The sequence below is a fragment of the Rhinopithecus bieti genome, unplaced genomic scaffold (assembly GCF_001698545.2).
Source record: "Rhinopithecus bieti isolate Rb0 unplaced genomic scaffold, ASM169854v2 scaffold_759, whole genome shotgun sequence".
In the NCBI taxonomy this organism is placed as follows: Eukaryota; Metazoa; Chordata; class Mammalia; order Primates; family Cercopithecidae; genus Rhinopithecus; species Rhinopithecus bieti.
In genome coordinates, this window is record NW_016803631.1 from 1161999 (window position 1) to 1177962 (window position 15964).

Genomic DNA, 15964 nt, shown 5'->3' on the forward strand with positions numbered 1-15964 from the left:
TTTTTTTTTTTTTTTTTTTTCAGAGATGCCTGCCTAGAAAGAAGGAATCTAGAGAGGCAGTCTGGCTTTAGTGGCTTTGCTGAGCTAAGGAGGGCTCCACCCAGTTTGAACTTCTTGGTGGTTTTGTTTACACTGTGAGGGGAAAACAGCCTACTCAAGCCTCAGAAATGGCAGACACCACTTCCCTAAAGTGGGAGCTATACTCTTTCCAGGTCTACATCTAGAAGGTGAAACCCAAACTACCTGTGGTTGTTTTGATGAGAATTTTAGAAGTTAAAATATCTTTACTCTATTTACTTTTTTCTTTTATGACATCTTTTTATGAGGATGGATTCCAACGGTTGTTAATTTGAAGTGTGTATTCTTTGTGGACCAGAATTAACACATAGCAGGTAGGTTAGCTTTGTATATTTCTTAGATTTAGAGCAACTTCTTATTTTGGCAAAGTACAGTTTTATTAATTGTACTTCATTTATGTGTGTGTGGAGGTGTTGATGTGTATTCTGATTTTGTAATTTTCTTTTGTTTCTGGAGGGCCCTCTATTATCAATGCTTGCTTCCTTGTTTCTCTTTACCACTTGGCCTCCAAGAGTCATAACCTCCTTTATTTCAGAAATGGTATCCTCCAAAGACTGCTAATTCTAGTCTGGCATTTTTTAAGGCTCCTTCATTTTTTTACTGAACAGTTTTATTTTGATATAGAATTAAGGAAAATTTACTTAAAAAATCTCTTCTATGCCATTTACCCAAGTTCTCTAGTTGTTTATTCCCACAATTGCCTTATCATATTCTTTCTCTTTATATGCTATTATTTCCCTTCTGAGCTGAGAGTATGTTGCAGATATTGTGTTTTGTTTCATCTCAAAGTAAGTCAGAGAAGCAACAGAAGACTCTCTTTGAAAAAAAGCTTTCAAAATCCTCAATCTAATCCTACTCAACGTATTAATATTGAGCAATGAGCTTTCAACCCAATATCATTACACTAAAAGGAAGTTAGACACTATGATAAAAATCAGCAGAAACAATAAACAGCTTTATACTTCCAATAACTATGGACATTAGAATAGTTAGACCCAGAATATAGAAGACATGTGTATGTAATGATTAAAGAAATAAAGGATATTATCCCAAAGACCAAAAGATTATTAGATTTGCAAATTATGAGTATGTAAAATTCTAATCTGCAAAATTAACTTTACAAATAAAAACTAATTATAGAAATTAAGAAAATTTATTTCACAAAAAGCAGAATATACATAGTTGAAGAGAAAATTAGTGAAAGAAGTTATATCTGAAAAAAATTACTCAGAATGCAGTACAGAAAAGCAAGGAGACAGAAAAAAACATTATATTGAAATATATGAAAGCCAGGAATGGTGGCTCATCCCTGTAATCCCAGCACTTTGGGAGACTGATGTTGGAGGATCGTTTGAGCCCAAGAATTTGAGACCAGCCCAGGCAACATGTGAAAATCTGTGTCTACAAAAAATACAAAAATTAGCTGGGTGTGGTGGCATACACCTGTAGTCCCATCTACTCAGGAGGCTGAGGTGGGAGGATCACTTCAGCCCAAGAGGCAGAGGTTGCAGTGAGCTGGGATCACACCACTTTACTCCAGCCTGGGTGACATAGCCAGACCCTATCTCCAAAAAATAAAAAAGAAAAGCTTAATATGTCTAAAATACATTTGAGAAGAGGATAGAACGGAACAGGGGCAATATTTAAAGAATACATAACGGTAACTTTTCATGACAAATAAAATATATAAATCTATAGATCAAAAAACCCCAATGTATTCCAAAATGAGACAAGCCAAGTATAAAGGGGTCCCTGGAGAATCTCCAACCGGTCTGCACACTGGGAGGAATGCCCACTGGGGTGGAGCCTCAGGAAGTTCACACCATTTGCAGTGGGGAGGTGCCTGACCTCTTCTGTTTGGGGGTAGTAACCTGGGATTCAATCTGTGAGACAGGAAGTCTATTAGCGGGACTCTCACTTTGCTGAGAGTCCTTGCTTCCCCTTTTTCCTTTTCACCCAATAAACCCTGCTCTTCTCACCCTTCAAAGTGTCTGCGAGCCTAATATTTCATGGTCGTGTGATAAGAACCAGTTTTTCCTACAACAAAAGCAGGATAAGGAATGAGATGTCCAAACTAGACACACTTTAATGAAATCATAAAACATCAAAGTATGGATAAAATTGTAATAGAAGTCACAGAAAGGATGAATCACCACAAAAGAATGAAAATTATATGACTGAATACTTCCAACAATAAAATGGTAGCCTGGCAAACGTTGTATAATATCATCATAGTGCTGAGGAAAAATAATTCCCAATGCAGAATTATATATATGCAGATAAAACATCTTTCAATACTGTGGGTGAAACGGAGGCATTTAGAGATTAGCAAAAGATGAAAAAACATTCATATACAAACTAAAGGAACTTCTAAACTTTTAAAGTGTACACTTTTTTTTTTAACCTTACCTGGAACTGAGACACTTGGTTTTTAAAAATAAATTTTATCGTATATATTTAAGGTATACAACATGATGTTATGGAATGTACATAGGTGATAAACATGTTACTGTAGTGAGGCAAATTAACATATGCATCATCTCACATATTTAACCCTTTTTTGGTGGCAAAAGCAGCTAAAATTCTTAGCAGAACTCTCAAATACAATTATATTAACTTTAGTCCTTATGCTGTGGATTAGATTTCAACTTGTTTATCTATATATCTGCTACTTTGTATCCTCTGACCTACATCTCCCTGTTTTCTCCCCCAAGCCCTCCTGCCCCTGGTAACCACTGTTTTATTCTCTATCTCAGTATATTTGACTTTTTAAAAAAATTTCACATGTGAGACAATGCAATACTTTTCCTTCTGTGTCTAACTTATTTCACTTAGCATAATGTCCTCCAGGTTCAGCTACCTTGTGGCAAATGATAGGATGTCTTTCTTTTTTAAGGCTGCATAATGTTACATTGTATTTAAATAGCTTGGTTTCTTTATCCATGCATCAGTCAACAGACATTCAGGCTGTTTCCATATCTTGGCTATTGTGAATATTGTCATGAACATGGGAGTGCAGATAACTTTATAAGGTGGCGATTTCATTTCCTTTGGGTACATACCCATAAGAGAGACTGCTGGGTTTTTATCTTAGTTCTATTTTTAATTTCTTTAGGAACCTCCATACTCTACTAGTTTTCCATAATGACTGTACAATCTACATTCCCACCAATAGTTTACAAAGATTTCCTTTTCTCTATATACCTGCCAACATTCGTTATCTCTTGACTTTTTGATAACAGTCATCCTAATAGGTGTGAGATGATTTCTCATAGTGGTTTTGATTGGCATTTCCTTGACGATAAACGATGCTGAGCACCTTTTTACGTATGTGTTGGCCATTTTCATGTGTTCTTTGGAGAAATGTATATTTAGGTCTTTCACTCATTTTTTAATGGAGTTATAGGGAGATAGAAAAAGATTAGTGATTACCTAGGGCTGAAGGAGTGGGGATGGAAATGAACTGCTAGTGAGTATGGGGTTTTTCGGGGGAGTGATGAAAATGTTCTAAATTTATTAAATGATTAAAATAATTGTGTTGATTGCACAACTATGAATATATTAAAAAATCATTGAAGCTTATACTTTGAATTGCTGTTGTGAACTATATCTCAATAAACCTGTTTTTTAAAGAATGAAGTTTAAGCTCTCCAAAGTATAGCAGATAATTTAGAACAAAATTTATTGTCACTTACTTATCTCTCAGAGTTTCTAGTTTAACATTCTCTTTTGGAGACTTTAGATTCCTTATTTTCATGCTTACCATCTCAATGACATTTAAAATAAAAATTTAAAAAAACTGATATATTCAACATTTTATTTCTTTCAGTAAGAATCATTCAGGGCACCAAAACCTTCCAAACTGCCTGTAATTAACCATTACTCCTTGTTTAAATAATTTTCCTATTTGTTTATCTTTGCTACATATTTGCTCATCTAATTTTAAAAACCCTGTGATTATTTTTCTTTTTTTATTATTTATTAAACTCTAAGTTCTGGGATGCATGTGCAGAAAGTGCAGGTTTGTTATATAGGTATACATGTGCCATGGTGGTTTGCTGCACCCATCAACCCATCATCTAGGTTTTAAGTCCCACATACATTAGGTATTTGTCCTAATGCTCTCCCTCTTCTTGCCCGCCATCCCCGGACAGACCCTAGTGTGTGATGTTTCCCTCCCTGTGTCCATGTGTTCTCATTGTTCAACTCCCACTTATGAGTGAGAACATGCAGTGTTTGGTTTTCTGTTCCTGTGTTAATTTGCTGAGAATGATGGTTTCCAGCTTCATCCATGTCCCTGCAAAGAACATGAACTCATTCTTTTTTCATGGCTGCATAGTATTCCATGGTGTATATGTGCCACATTTTCTTACTCCAGTCTATCATTGATGGGCATTTGGGTTGTTTCCAAGTCTTTGCTATTGTGAATAGTGCTGCAATAAACATACGTGTCCATGTGTCTTTATAGTAGAATGATTTATAATCCTTTGGGTATATACCTAGTAATGGGATTGCTGGGTCAAATGGTATTTCTGGTTCTAGATCCTTGAGGAATCGCCACACTGTCTTTCACAATGGTTGAACTAATTTACACTCCCGCCAACAGTGTAAAAGTGTTCCTATGTCTCCACATCCTCTCCAGCATCTGTTGCTTCCTGACTTTTAATGATTGCCATTCTAACTGGCGTGAGATGGTTTCTCATTGTGGTTTTGATTTGTATTTCTCTAATGACCAGTGATGATAAGCCTTTTTTCATACGTTTGTTGGCCACATAAATATCTTCTTTTGAGAAGTCTCTGTTCATATACTTTGCCCAGTTTTTGATGGGGTTTTTTGACTTTTTCTTGTAAATTTGTTTAAGTTCCTTGTAGATTCTGGATATTAGCCCTTTGGCAGATGGATAGATTGCAAAATTTTCTCCCATTCTGTAGGTTGCCTATTCACTCTGATGATAGTTTCTTTTGCTGTGCAGAAGCTCTTTAGTTTAATTAGATCACATTTGTCAATTTTGGCTTTTGTTGCCATTGCTTTTGTTGTTTTAGTCATGAAGTCTTTGCCTATGCCTATGTCCTGAATGGTAGTGCCTAGGTTTTCTTCTAGGGTTTTTATGGTTTTAGGTCTTACGTTTAAGTCTTTAATCCACCTTGAGGTGATTTTTATATAAGGTATAAGGAAGGGGTCCTGTTCAGTTTTCTACATATCGCTAGACAGTTTTCCCAGCTCCATTTATTAAATAGGGAATCCTTTCCCCATTGCTCGTTTTTGTCAGGGAAAACCCTGTAATTATTTTTCTTGGGAGCAAACTGAATTTATAAAGTAATATGTGGGAAATCAACGTCTTCATAATATTGAATTTACTATGCATACATATGGTATGTTTTTAATTTATTCAAGTTTTCTGTTGTATGTTCCATATAGAAATAATACTTCACATGTACGTTAAGGCTTATTCCCATGTATTCTTGTGGGTGCTGTGATCTAAAATGGTTCTATTCATCCATTATATTTTGTTTGTTTTGTGTACAGAATTCTACTGTTGCATGTAATAGTTTTCCTAATTCATTTTTGTTTTGTGTTGTCTAATTGCATTATGAAAAAGTAACTAAAATTTTGAATACTCTTTCTAAATTTTTAAATATTATATTTCATTTTCAAGTCTAATAATATTGGCTGGTATTTCCAGGAAAATATTAAATAAAAGTGGTAATTGTGGACACCCCTGTCCTGCTTCTGAGCAAAATTTTCGCTATTAAGTATTTGATAGGATTTGGTTTAATATCATATTGTAGATATGTGTTGTATATGTATGTGTGTATGTATGCATGTGTAACTGGTAGCACTGCAACTGAAAAATACACATTTGAAACCATAAATACATATTTGAAACCACTAAACAGGAAAAATCGACGTCTGCAGTAACAGCAGCAATCAGCCATAAGAACAATGCCATCAACAGTGCTAATCTTGAGTAAAACAGCTGATGACCCAGCAAATTATATATCATATATATATAATATATATATATATGAGAAACTTGGTAGAACCCTTAACAGAATGAACTTGAAGAAACCAAGCCTAGACATAAAGTAGTCAAATTGCTGAAAATAAAAGATACCCTACAAAATTTTGAAAGCAATTGGAGAAAAGTGACACATTATATAAAGAGGAAGCAAAATTCAAGCTACTGCAGATTCCTCATTCAGAAATTATGGAAGGCAGAAGATCATGTAAAGTGTCCGTCACCTTAAAACCAAAACACACATGCTCACACAAACTCTCAGTTCAGGAATCTAAATCCAAGAAAAATGGCCTCCAAAAAAGAAAAAAAAAAAAAAAAAAAAGGCAAAACAAAACAAAAATGAACTTCCAGATAAAGGAAGCTACGTGAATTCATTTCCACTAGGCCTAAAATAAAAATTAAATAATGTTCTTGTATCTTCAGGAACAAATGCAAATTACAAATAGCAAAGAAAATTCAAAAGACTGTTTTTCCTCTTAATTAAAAAAAAGACATGTGAATATTTAAACCAAAAATTATAACAATATATTTGGATGTACTATATGATAACCATAGCATAAAGGACAGTAGGGGAAGAGAAATAGGTCTATATGGTTACAAGACTTGCACATTTTATGTGAAGTGTCACAATGTTCACTCTAATAGGCTTTGAATAGTTAAGGAAGTATATTGTAATCCCTGGAGCAACCAATAAAAAATATGTGAAAATAAAATGCTTAGATTAATATTTAAATTAAAATTAAATTATAATAGAAATGAAATTATAATATTTAAATTAAAATTTCAATTAAATTAAATTGAAATAACCCCAAGAAGGCAAAAGAGAAAAGAGGGAAAAATATGACAGGACCCACCAAACAGATAATAAAGTGGTAGGCCAAAATTCAATCTCATCAGTAATTACATTTAATATTAATAGACTGAACTCTGTGACTAGATAAAAGCACAAGACTCAACTACGGTTATTCCCAGTATCCACTGATTCCAGGACTCCCCCTCCTATACCCGAATCCACAGATGCTTAAGTCTGTTATATAAAATGGCATAATATTTGCATATAACCTACTTACATCCTCCTGTATACTTTAAATCATATCTAGATTACTTATATGCAATACAGTGTGACACTACACAAGTAGTTTTAACACTGTATTGTTTCTTTTTATTTCTATTATTTTAAATTTTTGTACTTTTAATTGTTTCTTCTCAGAATACTTTTGTTGAATCTATGGGTGAAGAACCTGTGTATACAAAAGGTGGGCTATGCTCTTTATAGGATATGTAATGGATGCCTAATAATAGATCCTCAAAATACATAAAGCAAAAATGGGCAGAATTAAACTGAGAAGCATGCACTTCTATAATCATATTAGGAAATTTAATACCACTGTCTCAGCAATTGATAGCACTAGACAAGTATCAGTTCAATTACAGGGAATCTGAAAAACACCATCAACTACCTTAACCTATTTGTTTTTTAAAGTAAAACAGAAATGAACAGAATTACTAAGGAAAATTCATTATAAGAGAAATGTTAACTCGCTTCTCTAAGAATTGAAATATCAAAACAAAAAATTAGCAAAGATTTAAACCATACAAAATGAAAAACACAATTTCAAGTTTGACCTTTATGTAACAATTAGAAAATGTACATTCTTCCCAAGCACATTTAGAATGCTATGGTAATTGGCTCTGCACTGATTATAAAGCAAATCTCAGTAAATTTTGTAGAACTAGTTATATCATATTCTCTGACTACAATTTCAAAATCCATCATAAAAACATGCTAAGAAATTAAGGCTGGGTGTGGTTGCTCACATCTGTAATTCTAGCACTTTGTGAGGTCAAAGAGGGAGGATCACTTGAGGCCTCCAAAAGCTTAGGATCAGCCTGGGCAACATAGCAAGACCCATCTTTTATTAATAATAATAACACAAATAATAAATATGAAAATGTTTAGAAATTAGAAAGCACATGTCTAAATAACTAATGAGGGTCAAAGGAGAATTATAATAGGAATTATAGAAAATATCTCAAACTAAATATTAATGAAAATTATATATGATTAATATTACATTTAAAAACTTATAGGATATATCTAAAATGGTACTTAGAGAAAAGTTTTATTTTAGAAAAATGGCTAAAACAAAAGGGAAAAAAAAACCCAAAGAATGTCAACAGATATGACAATAAATGCCTCTATTATCAAAATCACTGGTGCTTATGTTATTGTGAGGCAACAGGAACATAATCTGATTTACATATTATAAAAGACATCAAGGCTGATGTGTTGAACAACCTGTAAATAGAACTTTATTTCAATAGAAAACCAGAATAATAGAAAACAATCAAAACTGATGAAATAAATATGGATATGGTAAAAAAATGAAAGTATCAAATGTCCAGTCTAGCCAAAAGAACAAATAGAAACTGATATTTGAGAAGAACATAAGGAAGTAAGTAGAAAATTTATAACTAACTCATATTACACTTTTACAAATAAAAGGCATGAGAATTGGGGGTTAACTGGGGGTGTGTGGAGAGAACCTATTGCCTCTCGTATAAATAAATAGTTAATCCTGATTGGTATGTATAGCTAATATCTATCCAAGGTTTCTGTAATGGCAATCTCTAAATAAAGCATCTCTAAGTAAGCATATGTAAAGTATGCTCAACTCAACTATGGTTATTCCCAGTATCCACTGATTCCAGGACTCCCCCTCCTATACCCGAATCCACAGATGCTTAAGTCTGTTATATAAAATGGCAAATATTTGCATATAACCTACATACATCCTCCTGTATACTTTAAATCATATCTAGATTACTTATACGCAATACAGTGTGACACTACACAAGTAGTTTTAAATAAAACTACTCTAAATAAACCAGCTAAAGGCTAAAAAACATTTACATCCTGGAAGAATGTTGCAATAATTTAATCATTTACTGATGGAGCAAGTGATCATGGTACAAAAAAATGGCAGAGACACATCATGACATAATTCTAAGAATGCTTGTGATCTATGGGTCACCCATTACAGAAAACATACCACTATTTTCCAAATGTGACATGATAACAAATGCTCAGAAACTGTAAAATAGAATATGTTTGATCAACTGTTAGGTTCTGACATATCTATTATTACAAATAATCAACGGTATGAGGTAAACATAGAACTCAGATAATCACCAATATTATCAAATAATTTAGTCATCTGAATTATACATATTTATATATTTGAATTTTTTATTCTTCCCCAGTAGGCATACAGCTCCAATATAAATTCTTGATTAAGATTAAAATCCTCACTTAGGATTAAAATGCTCTTTTCAATGTGGAACCCAAAAAGAAAAATAAAGCCTAAAATTAAAACCACAGTCTTCATAACTTAATGGAATCAAATGGCAGAAATGGAAACAAGTGGAGAATCTAGAAAGCAATAGACTATAAAGCAGTATAGGAATTAAGTCTGAAAGTCAGATCTAAATAGTGCAATTCTCTCACTGGCTCCTCAACCCTTAAAAGCAACAATATTTCCTGTGTTATCTCCTCTGCCTCAGATATATCAACCATCCATTATCCGACTTTTGGCTGGGACACTATGTAAGTACAGCTTACAAAGCAGGGATGTGGGTTGGCAGGAAGAAGGAAGTATGGAAAGTTTGGGGTACAACATAGGGATCTGTAGGTGGCATAAAAGGGGTATTCAGAACCAGAAGCTATGTCCTATTACCTTTTTCTACCAAACACATTAATACCATCTATCTTACTTCAAGTCAAGGCACTGAGTAGTCAGTGTTTATTTCTTTTGAAAGCATACATCTTACCATGTGGAATTGTGGTCTGGAAAGGGCGACTTGGGCTTTTCAGGTTCCATAAAGTCAAACTACCATCTGAATGGCTGCACATGAACTGTTTGCCCTCATGATGCCAATCAATTGAATGAATAGCCTAATAAAATAACAATTAAAACAAGTAGGGGGGAAAAGTAGATAAGTTATATCATTCTATATTCCAAAGAAAGACTATTCTGATATAAAATTATTATACTAATAACACTTTAAAAATATATTTTTTCTGACCCATATCAGAATATAATTTCTGGTAAGATGAAGTCCTATTTCCTCCTAATATAGCCAATTAAAAAAATAATTTAAGAGCTACCATCCGAAGGCTTTCTATGTGCCAAACCCCATGGCAAGCATTTTATACACATTATCTCATTTAATCCTATAAAAAAGGGTATTGATTTTTCAATTTACACATGATGAAACAGGTCTTGAGAGACTGAGATACTTGCTGAAGTCACACAACTCAAAACCAAGGTCTAACTATGAAAAACTGTCAATCATTGCACTGTATTGCCCTCTTGCATATACTATTTAAATCAATTTAAAGCAAGAAAGGTCTAAATTTTCTTTTATATTTTCAGATTAACTCTGCAGTTTTGAGTCACATAAGATTCAAAAGTAATTACAGCCATCCCTCGGTAACCATTGGGGATTAGTTAGAGAACTCCCACACTCCTTCAGATTCTAAAATCCACAGATGCACAAGTCCCTGATATAAAACAGCATACTATTTGCATACAACCTATGAATATCCTTGCATATACTTTAACTCATCCCTAGATTATTAATAGAATGTAAATGATATGTAAGTAGTTATATTATACTGTCTTTTTATTTGTATTATTATAAATTATTATATTGTTTTAAAATTGTTTTTGTTTTTAAAATATTTTCTATTATAGTTAGTTGAATCCAAGGATAAGGAATTTATGGATACAGAGGGCTGACTGTATTCCTTTTTCCCAAGCTATTGTATTCCCAATGCTAGCATAGCGACCAGCACAAAGTAAGTACTCAATAAATATCTTCTGACTGAATTAGTAATTAATGTCACACACATTTCCACACCCTTGGTATTCTTTCTAAATTAATAAAGTATATGCAGAACTTGGGTAAAGTACTAAGTACTATGAGAAAAATTATAGTAGATATAAAGGCAGAAAAAAAGCATACAACATCTTTTCCTTAAAGACACTTATAAAACAGCAACAGAGAGAAGATTAATATAAGTGAATACTAATCATATTTATTGTTTGAAACGTCACACATAGACACATACAACTAAAAGTTCCAAACTAAGTTATATGTACATAACTGATAAAAGTTCTAAGCAATCAGTATTATTAGAGTTGCAGATAACTGATGGCTAAAGTAATTATTAAACATATCATCAAGAAAATAAGATTGATTAAATGGAAAAAGCAACATGAAACCCTGGACTTGTGTTTTCTCTCACTCTGTGGCCTTCATTACTAAGCAGAGATTTCTTTTTTGCTAGAGTCCAGCAGAGGAAGTTAGAGGGAAAAATACTTCTTTCTCTTCTCCTCTGCTTATTTCTTCTCCCTTCTGTAGGTGGTTCAAGGGAAAGTCACATCTTCTTGCCTCCCCTACATGTTAACTTTGATGAGCCTCATTTAACTTAAAGTTGTCTCAAACTGTTTTGTCATCAAAGGTGGAGGCAGAAAAGGCACCCTCAGCCCTAAACCTTCTTATTTCACTGAATTTCTATCTACTGGAAAAGACAGATATAAAAATAATAGTTACAATAAAGCCAAAGTAAGTCAGTACTATTAAAGAAGAATATTTATTGTTTAGAAAAACAAGCATGTAAAACCAACTTGTTATTAGAGATCAGGGTTTCATGTAGTGCATTACTGAGTAGCTAGCATTTGATCTAACTTAATGGATAAATACTCAATTTCTATTTATTAGATTATACCCTACTCTTTTCTCAAAAAAAGGGAGGGGAGCTCAGAGGGCTTACTGAAAAAAACAAAATTAATACAACTAATCTAAAAAGAATTTTAAGAGATAGAAAACAGAATTTTAAACATAAAATACTAGCTAGTTTTATCAACTCAGAGGCTGAGACTGAGTTTCTTTAAAACATGAAAGAAGGAAATCCAAAAAACTGGATAACAACATGGGAAAAAGGAAATACAGCAGTTCTTAAGAAATTAAAAAATTTTCCTCAGGCCAAACTCTGAGGGATTGCTTTGTGAAAGATTACTTAAGAATTATTGACGTAACGAAAGAAAAAATTTACAGTTAATGTGAAAGTAAAATTCGTGTATTTGTTTCTGCAAATAATCTTGGATTTCCAAAACAACTCAATTCATCAATGGCTATTTATGAAGAGGCTAGTTAAATTGTCTAAATAGTTATACAGAGGCTAAAGACCTAACAGAATTTTGATATACAGAAGAGGAAAGAAGGCAGTTCATGATGAGAAGTTAGAAGGAACAAAGGCTCAGAGATAAGAAATAAATGTTATATATAGAAGTTAGTGAGTAATATGTCTGAAATGTGGGGAATGTGTAGAAGGATGCTGTAAATTTAACTAAAGAGGAATGATGGCACTAGGACCTTAAATCTCATGTCAAGCAATATGGACTTTCTATTGTTGACAATGGAGAGCTATTCAAAGGTTCTGTTGTAGAGAATTCCATAATTTGTTTTAAAATGATAATCTTGTTAATGAAGGATATATTGAAGAGGTAAGATATCAAAGGAAAAGTGGTTGTGATTAATTAAAATGCTCTTATAGTCATCCAGGCAAAAGACAACAACTTGAAATAGGACATTGGAAGTGGGAATGAGAAAAGAGGAAATAAAAGAGACAATATAAAGTCAGAATCAGAAAGACTGCAGAAACTGATTGCATATACTACATATTGATGGAAGAGACAAATATTACTTTGAGGGATCTAGGCTGAATTAACTAAACAAGACTTTAAAACCAGAAGAAAACATAGAAGGAGGTTTAGATATTTAAATACAAATTCAGTGCCAATGGGATATTTCGTTGGATTTATCTAATATATTGTTATATATTTAGATCTACAGTTCAGGAGGGAGGTAAAGGCTACAGATATATGGATGTTCTTTTCTTTTTTTTTTAGCATAAAGGTAATATTTGAAATGATAAGAGAGAATATAAACATTAGAAAGTATAAATTGGGGAGAGAAGAAATGAGGGTAAAGACATAGTATCCTGAAGAATATCAATAATGTAAAGGAGAGGTAAGGGAAAAATCAGTTATGGAAAAAGGAGGCATGATAAATGAAGTGGAAAGACACAGTCAAGTGAATAAGTTATTTTAAGGAGGAGAAACTGAGGTAAAGCCACAGGTTTAGTGAGGAAAGTAAAGGCTAAGAAGAGGTCACTGTGTATAGTAATGAAGAGCTCATTGGTGACTTATGAAAAACCATTTCAGGTAAGTATTAAGCATGTTTTCTAGATATGAGAGGTAAAGTGCTGAGGAGAGGCTGAAAAGTTTGGTAGTGAAATGAAGTATTTAACTATCTCTATTAAAACAATAGAGCATATAATGATGCATTACAGTAGATAAATATGATAGATTTATATACATATATCAGATATCAAAAACTTCTAGGTATAAATTACATATATTGTGGTACTGTACTAACTCACTTAGGCAGCTGCTAATCCTGATTTTAAAATTTCACTGCAATTTTACTCTTTTTAAGGCTCAAAACGTTTCTTCCACACTTTTTAAGGCCATAGGTAAGCTAGATGATTCAGCATTTTCCTCTGGGTTTCCTTTTGAACTGGTTATTCTAATTCCAACTGACTAAATATTCCCATGGTGTTCATATTCTTATTTAGCTGCTAGTGTTGAGAGAGGGAGGAGAGGGAGCACTATCCATCCCCATCTTTATGATTTGTATAACAAAAGGAAAATCCTAGCTTAGCTCACTAGGACCTTCTTCTTATGATTCAAGATGCTCAAGAATTTGATTATAAAAAACATAACTGAATGATATTACTTACCAGATTATTTTTCACCAATCATGAAAAAATTACCCAGCTGCCAGTTTATTTTCTTTCTAAACTTTTTTACCACTATGAGAACCACTGATAATGAATTGTACAGTTTATGAAATAGGTGAAGGCTTATATCTTTAAGCACCAAAACTTAAACAATTAACTGCTATGAGGGGGATGGGAGAGAACATGTAAAGCATTCTAGGGTGACTACAGGTTCATTTGGAGACATTTTTTATTCCTCCAATGAAAAAATGAGGAAGTGTTGTAAAATTAACGTGTGTGTGGTTTTCATTTTCTAATTATTTCATTGCTGTCTTAAATTATTTGGCACTTTTCCTATATAAGAGTAGGTTTTACTGGACGTAAATTTTTGACCTATATTTTCCTCCTATCTCTTCCTACTCCCACCATTTTCCAATTGAATTAATAGCACGGATGATCACCTTTGTTTCCACAGGCACAAAAGGTAATTTCCCTTTTAATCTGTTGCTCCCAGTTTTACCATCTTCTTGTTAGCCTCTCCTGAATGGAAAAATAATGAATGGCCTGGAATTAATATCTGAACAACTGAAGTGTCAACTGGGAGATTATTCCTTGATGAATAGGAGTTTGTTGCTTCCCCTAAATGCAAACTTACTCAAGTCTCAATTATGTACAATAAAACTTACTTCAAGATCTTGTCATTTAATAAGTGTCACTTATTAAGATCTGGTCACTTATTAAGTATTACTATTTACAAAATTTTTCTTTATTCTAAGAAGACAAGTATTAGAAGACAAGACCTTTCAAACTGACTTGAACCTTTTGCCTCTGAAAAGGAATTTTCTAAGGAAGGTGTGAATAGTGTCTTTAGAGACCTTAAGGACAATAAGGCACACCGTAGCATGGAGCCTAGAGAAAGGAAAAGCAGTTGAGACAAAGTTGGGGATATACTACAGGTGACAGGCACCCAAGTGTGTAAGAGTACAAGCCAGGACCTATTAACAAATGCAAAGTATATAAGATGCCACAAGAGGGCCCCAAAATAGGCAGTCAAGGCAGAATTTCCTCTTAAGAGAAAAACCAGAGATGGAACTTACACAAATACCAAAAGACAGTGTGAAGCATTGGGTCAGAATTAGGCAACTTCCCAAGGCTAAACATATTGGTAAAGTACAAAGCTTAAAAGTAGTAAACAGGCATAACGTCACAATACTCTTTCAAACATTTCAGTGGAAATCACTTACCTCATCATAATAAACTCTCAGTTCTGCTCTTTTAGATTTCAAGTCCCAGAATACTACAGTACCATTTTCATAACCTATTAGCAGCTGGAAAACATTAGAACAATAATTTTCTTAATTCTAACATTAATTTTAACTTGCTTCAAATAAAGTTTAATGTTAAGTAAAATCATACCACATAACACAACCTTATTTAGAATACCAATTTTTCTAGAACTTGAATATAGGTTTTCTATATTAAAACAAAATGGCACACAGACTCTGCTTCAGTATGAACACTTACCAATAACCTCCACCTAATTTCAAAGAGGAAATGAGGAAGAATATAAATATATATGACATGATATAAAATAAGTATGAAAATTGGAAGAAAAGAAAAATGAGATAGAAAATGAAGATGAAATAAAACATGAAACGGGATAAGATTAAGTCCTATGCACTTGAGAAATGTGGCTTCAAATTTGGCTTCAAATTTCTTCTATCAAATCCTATTTTCTCTTTGACTGAATTCAATATTTTAAACTGATGTTTTATGAACCCTCTGAAGATTATAAAGGTATTCTAGAGATTCACATCATTAAAAGGTTAATATTTATTTTAAATCAATAAGATGATTAATAAAATATTATTTCTTTAAAATAGAAAAATTTGAGAACACATCATGATTATAATATGATCATCTTTAAGACTCAGTCATTAAGCTAAACAATGCTAGCCATACTGATAACTTTTGCTGTTAAATGATTCTCAATTATTATTTGTATCCTTACTATTTT

The 15964-nt window shown here is 32.9% G+C and overlaps 1 protein-coding gene across 1 annotated transcript in view; it reads right to left on the reverse strand.

Moving 5' to 3' along the window:
- Positions 1-15964, reverse strand: part of STXBP5L (syntaxin binding protein 5L) — a 461665-nt gene that overhangs the window by 242306 nt on the left and 203395 nt on the right. Inside the window, 2 exon segments of the mRNA XM_017891231.1 lie at positions 9923-10053; positions 15192-15275. Of these exon segments, the coding sequence (XP_017746720.1) occupies positions 9923-10053; positions 15192-15275 (215 nt within the window).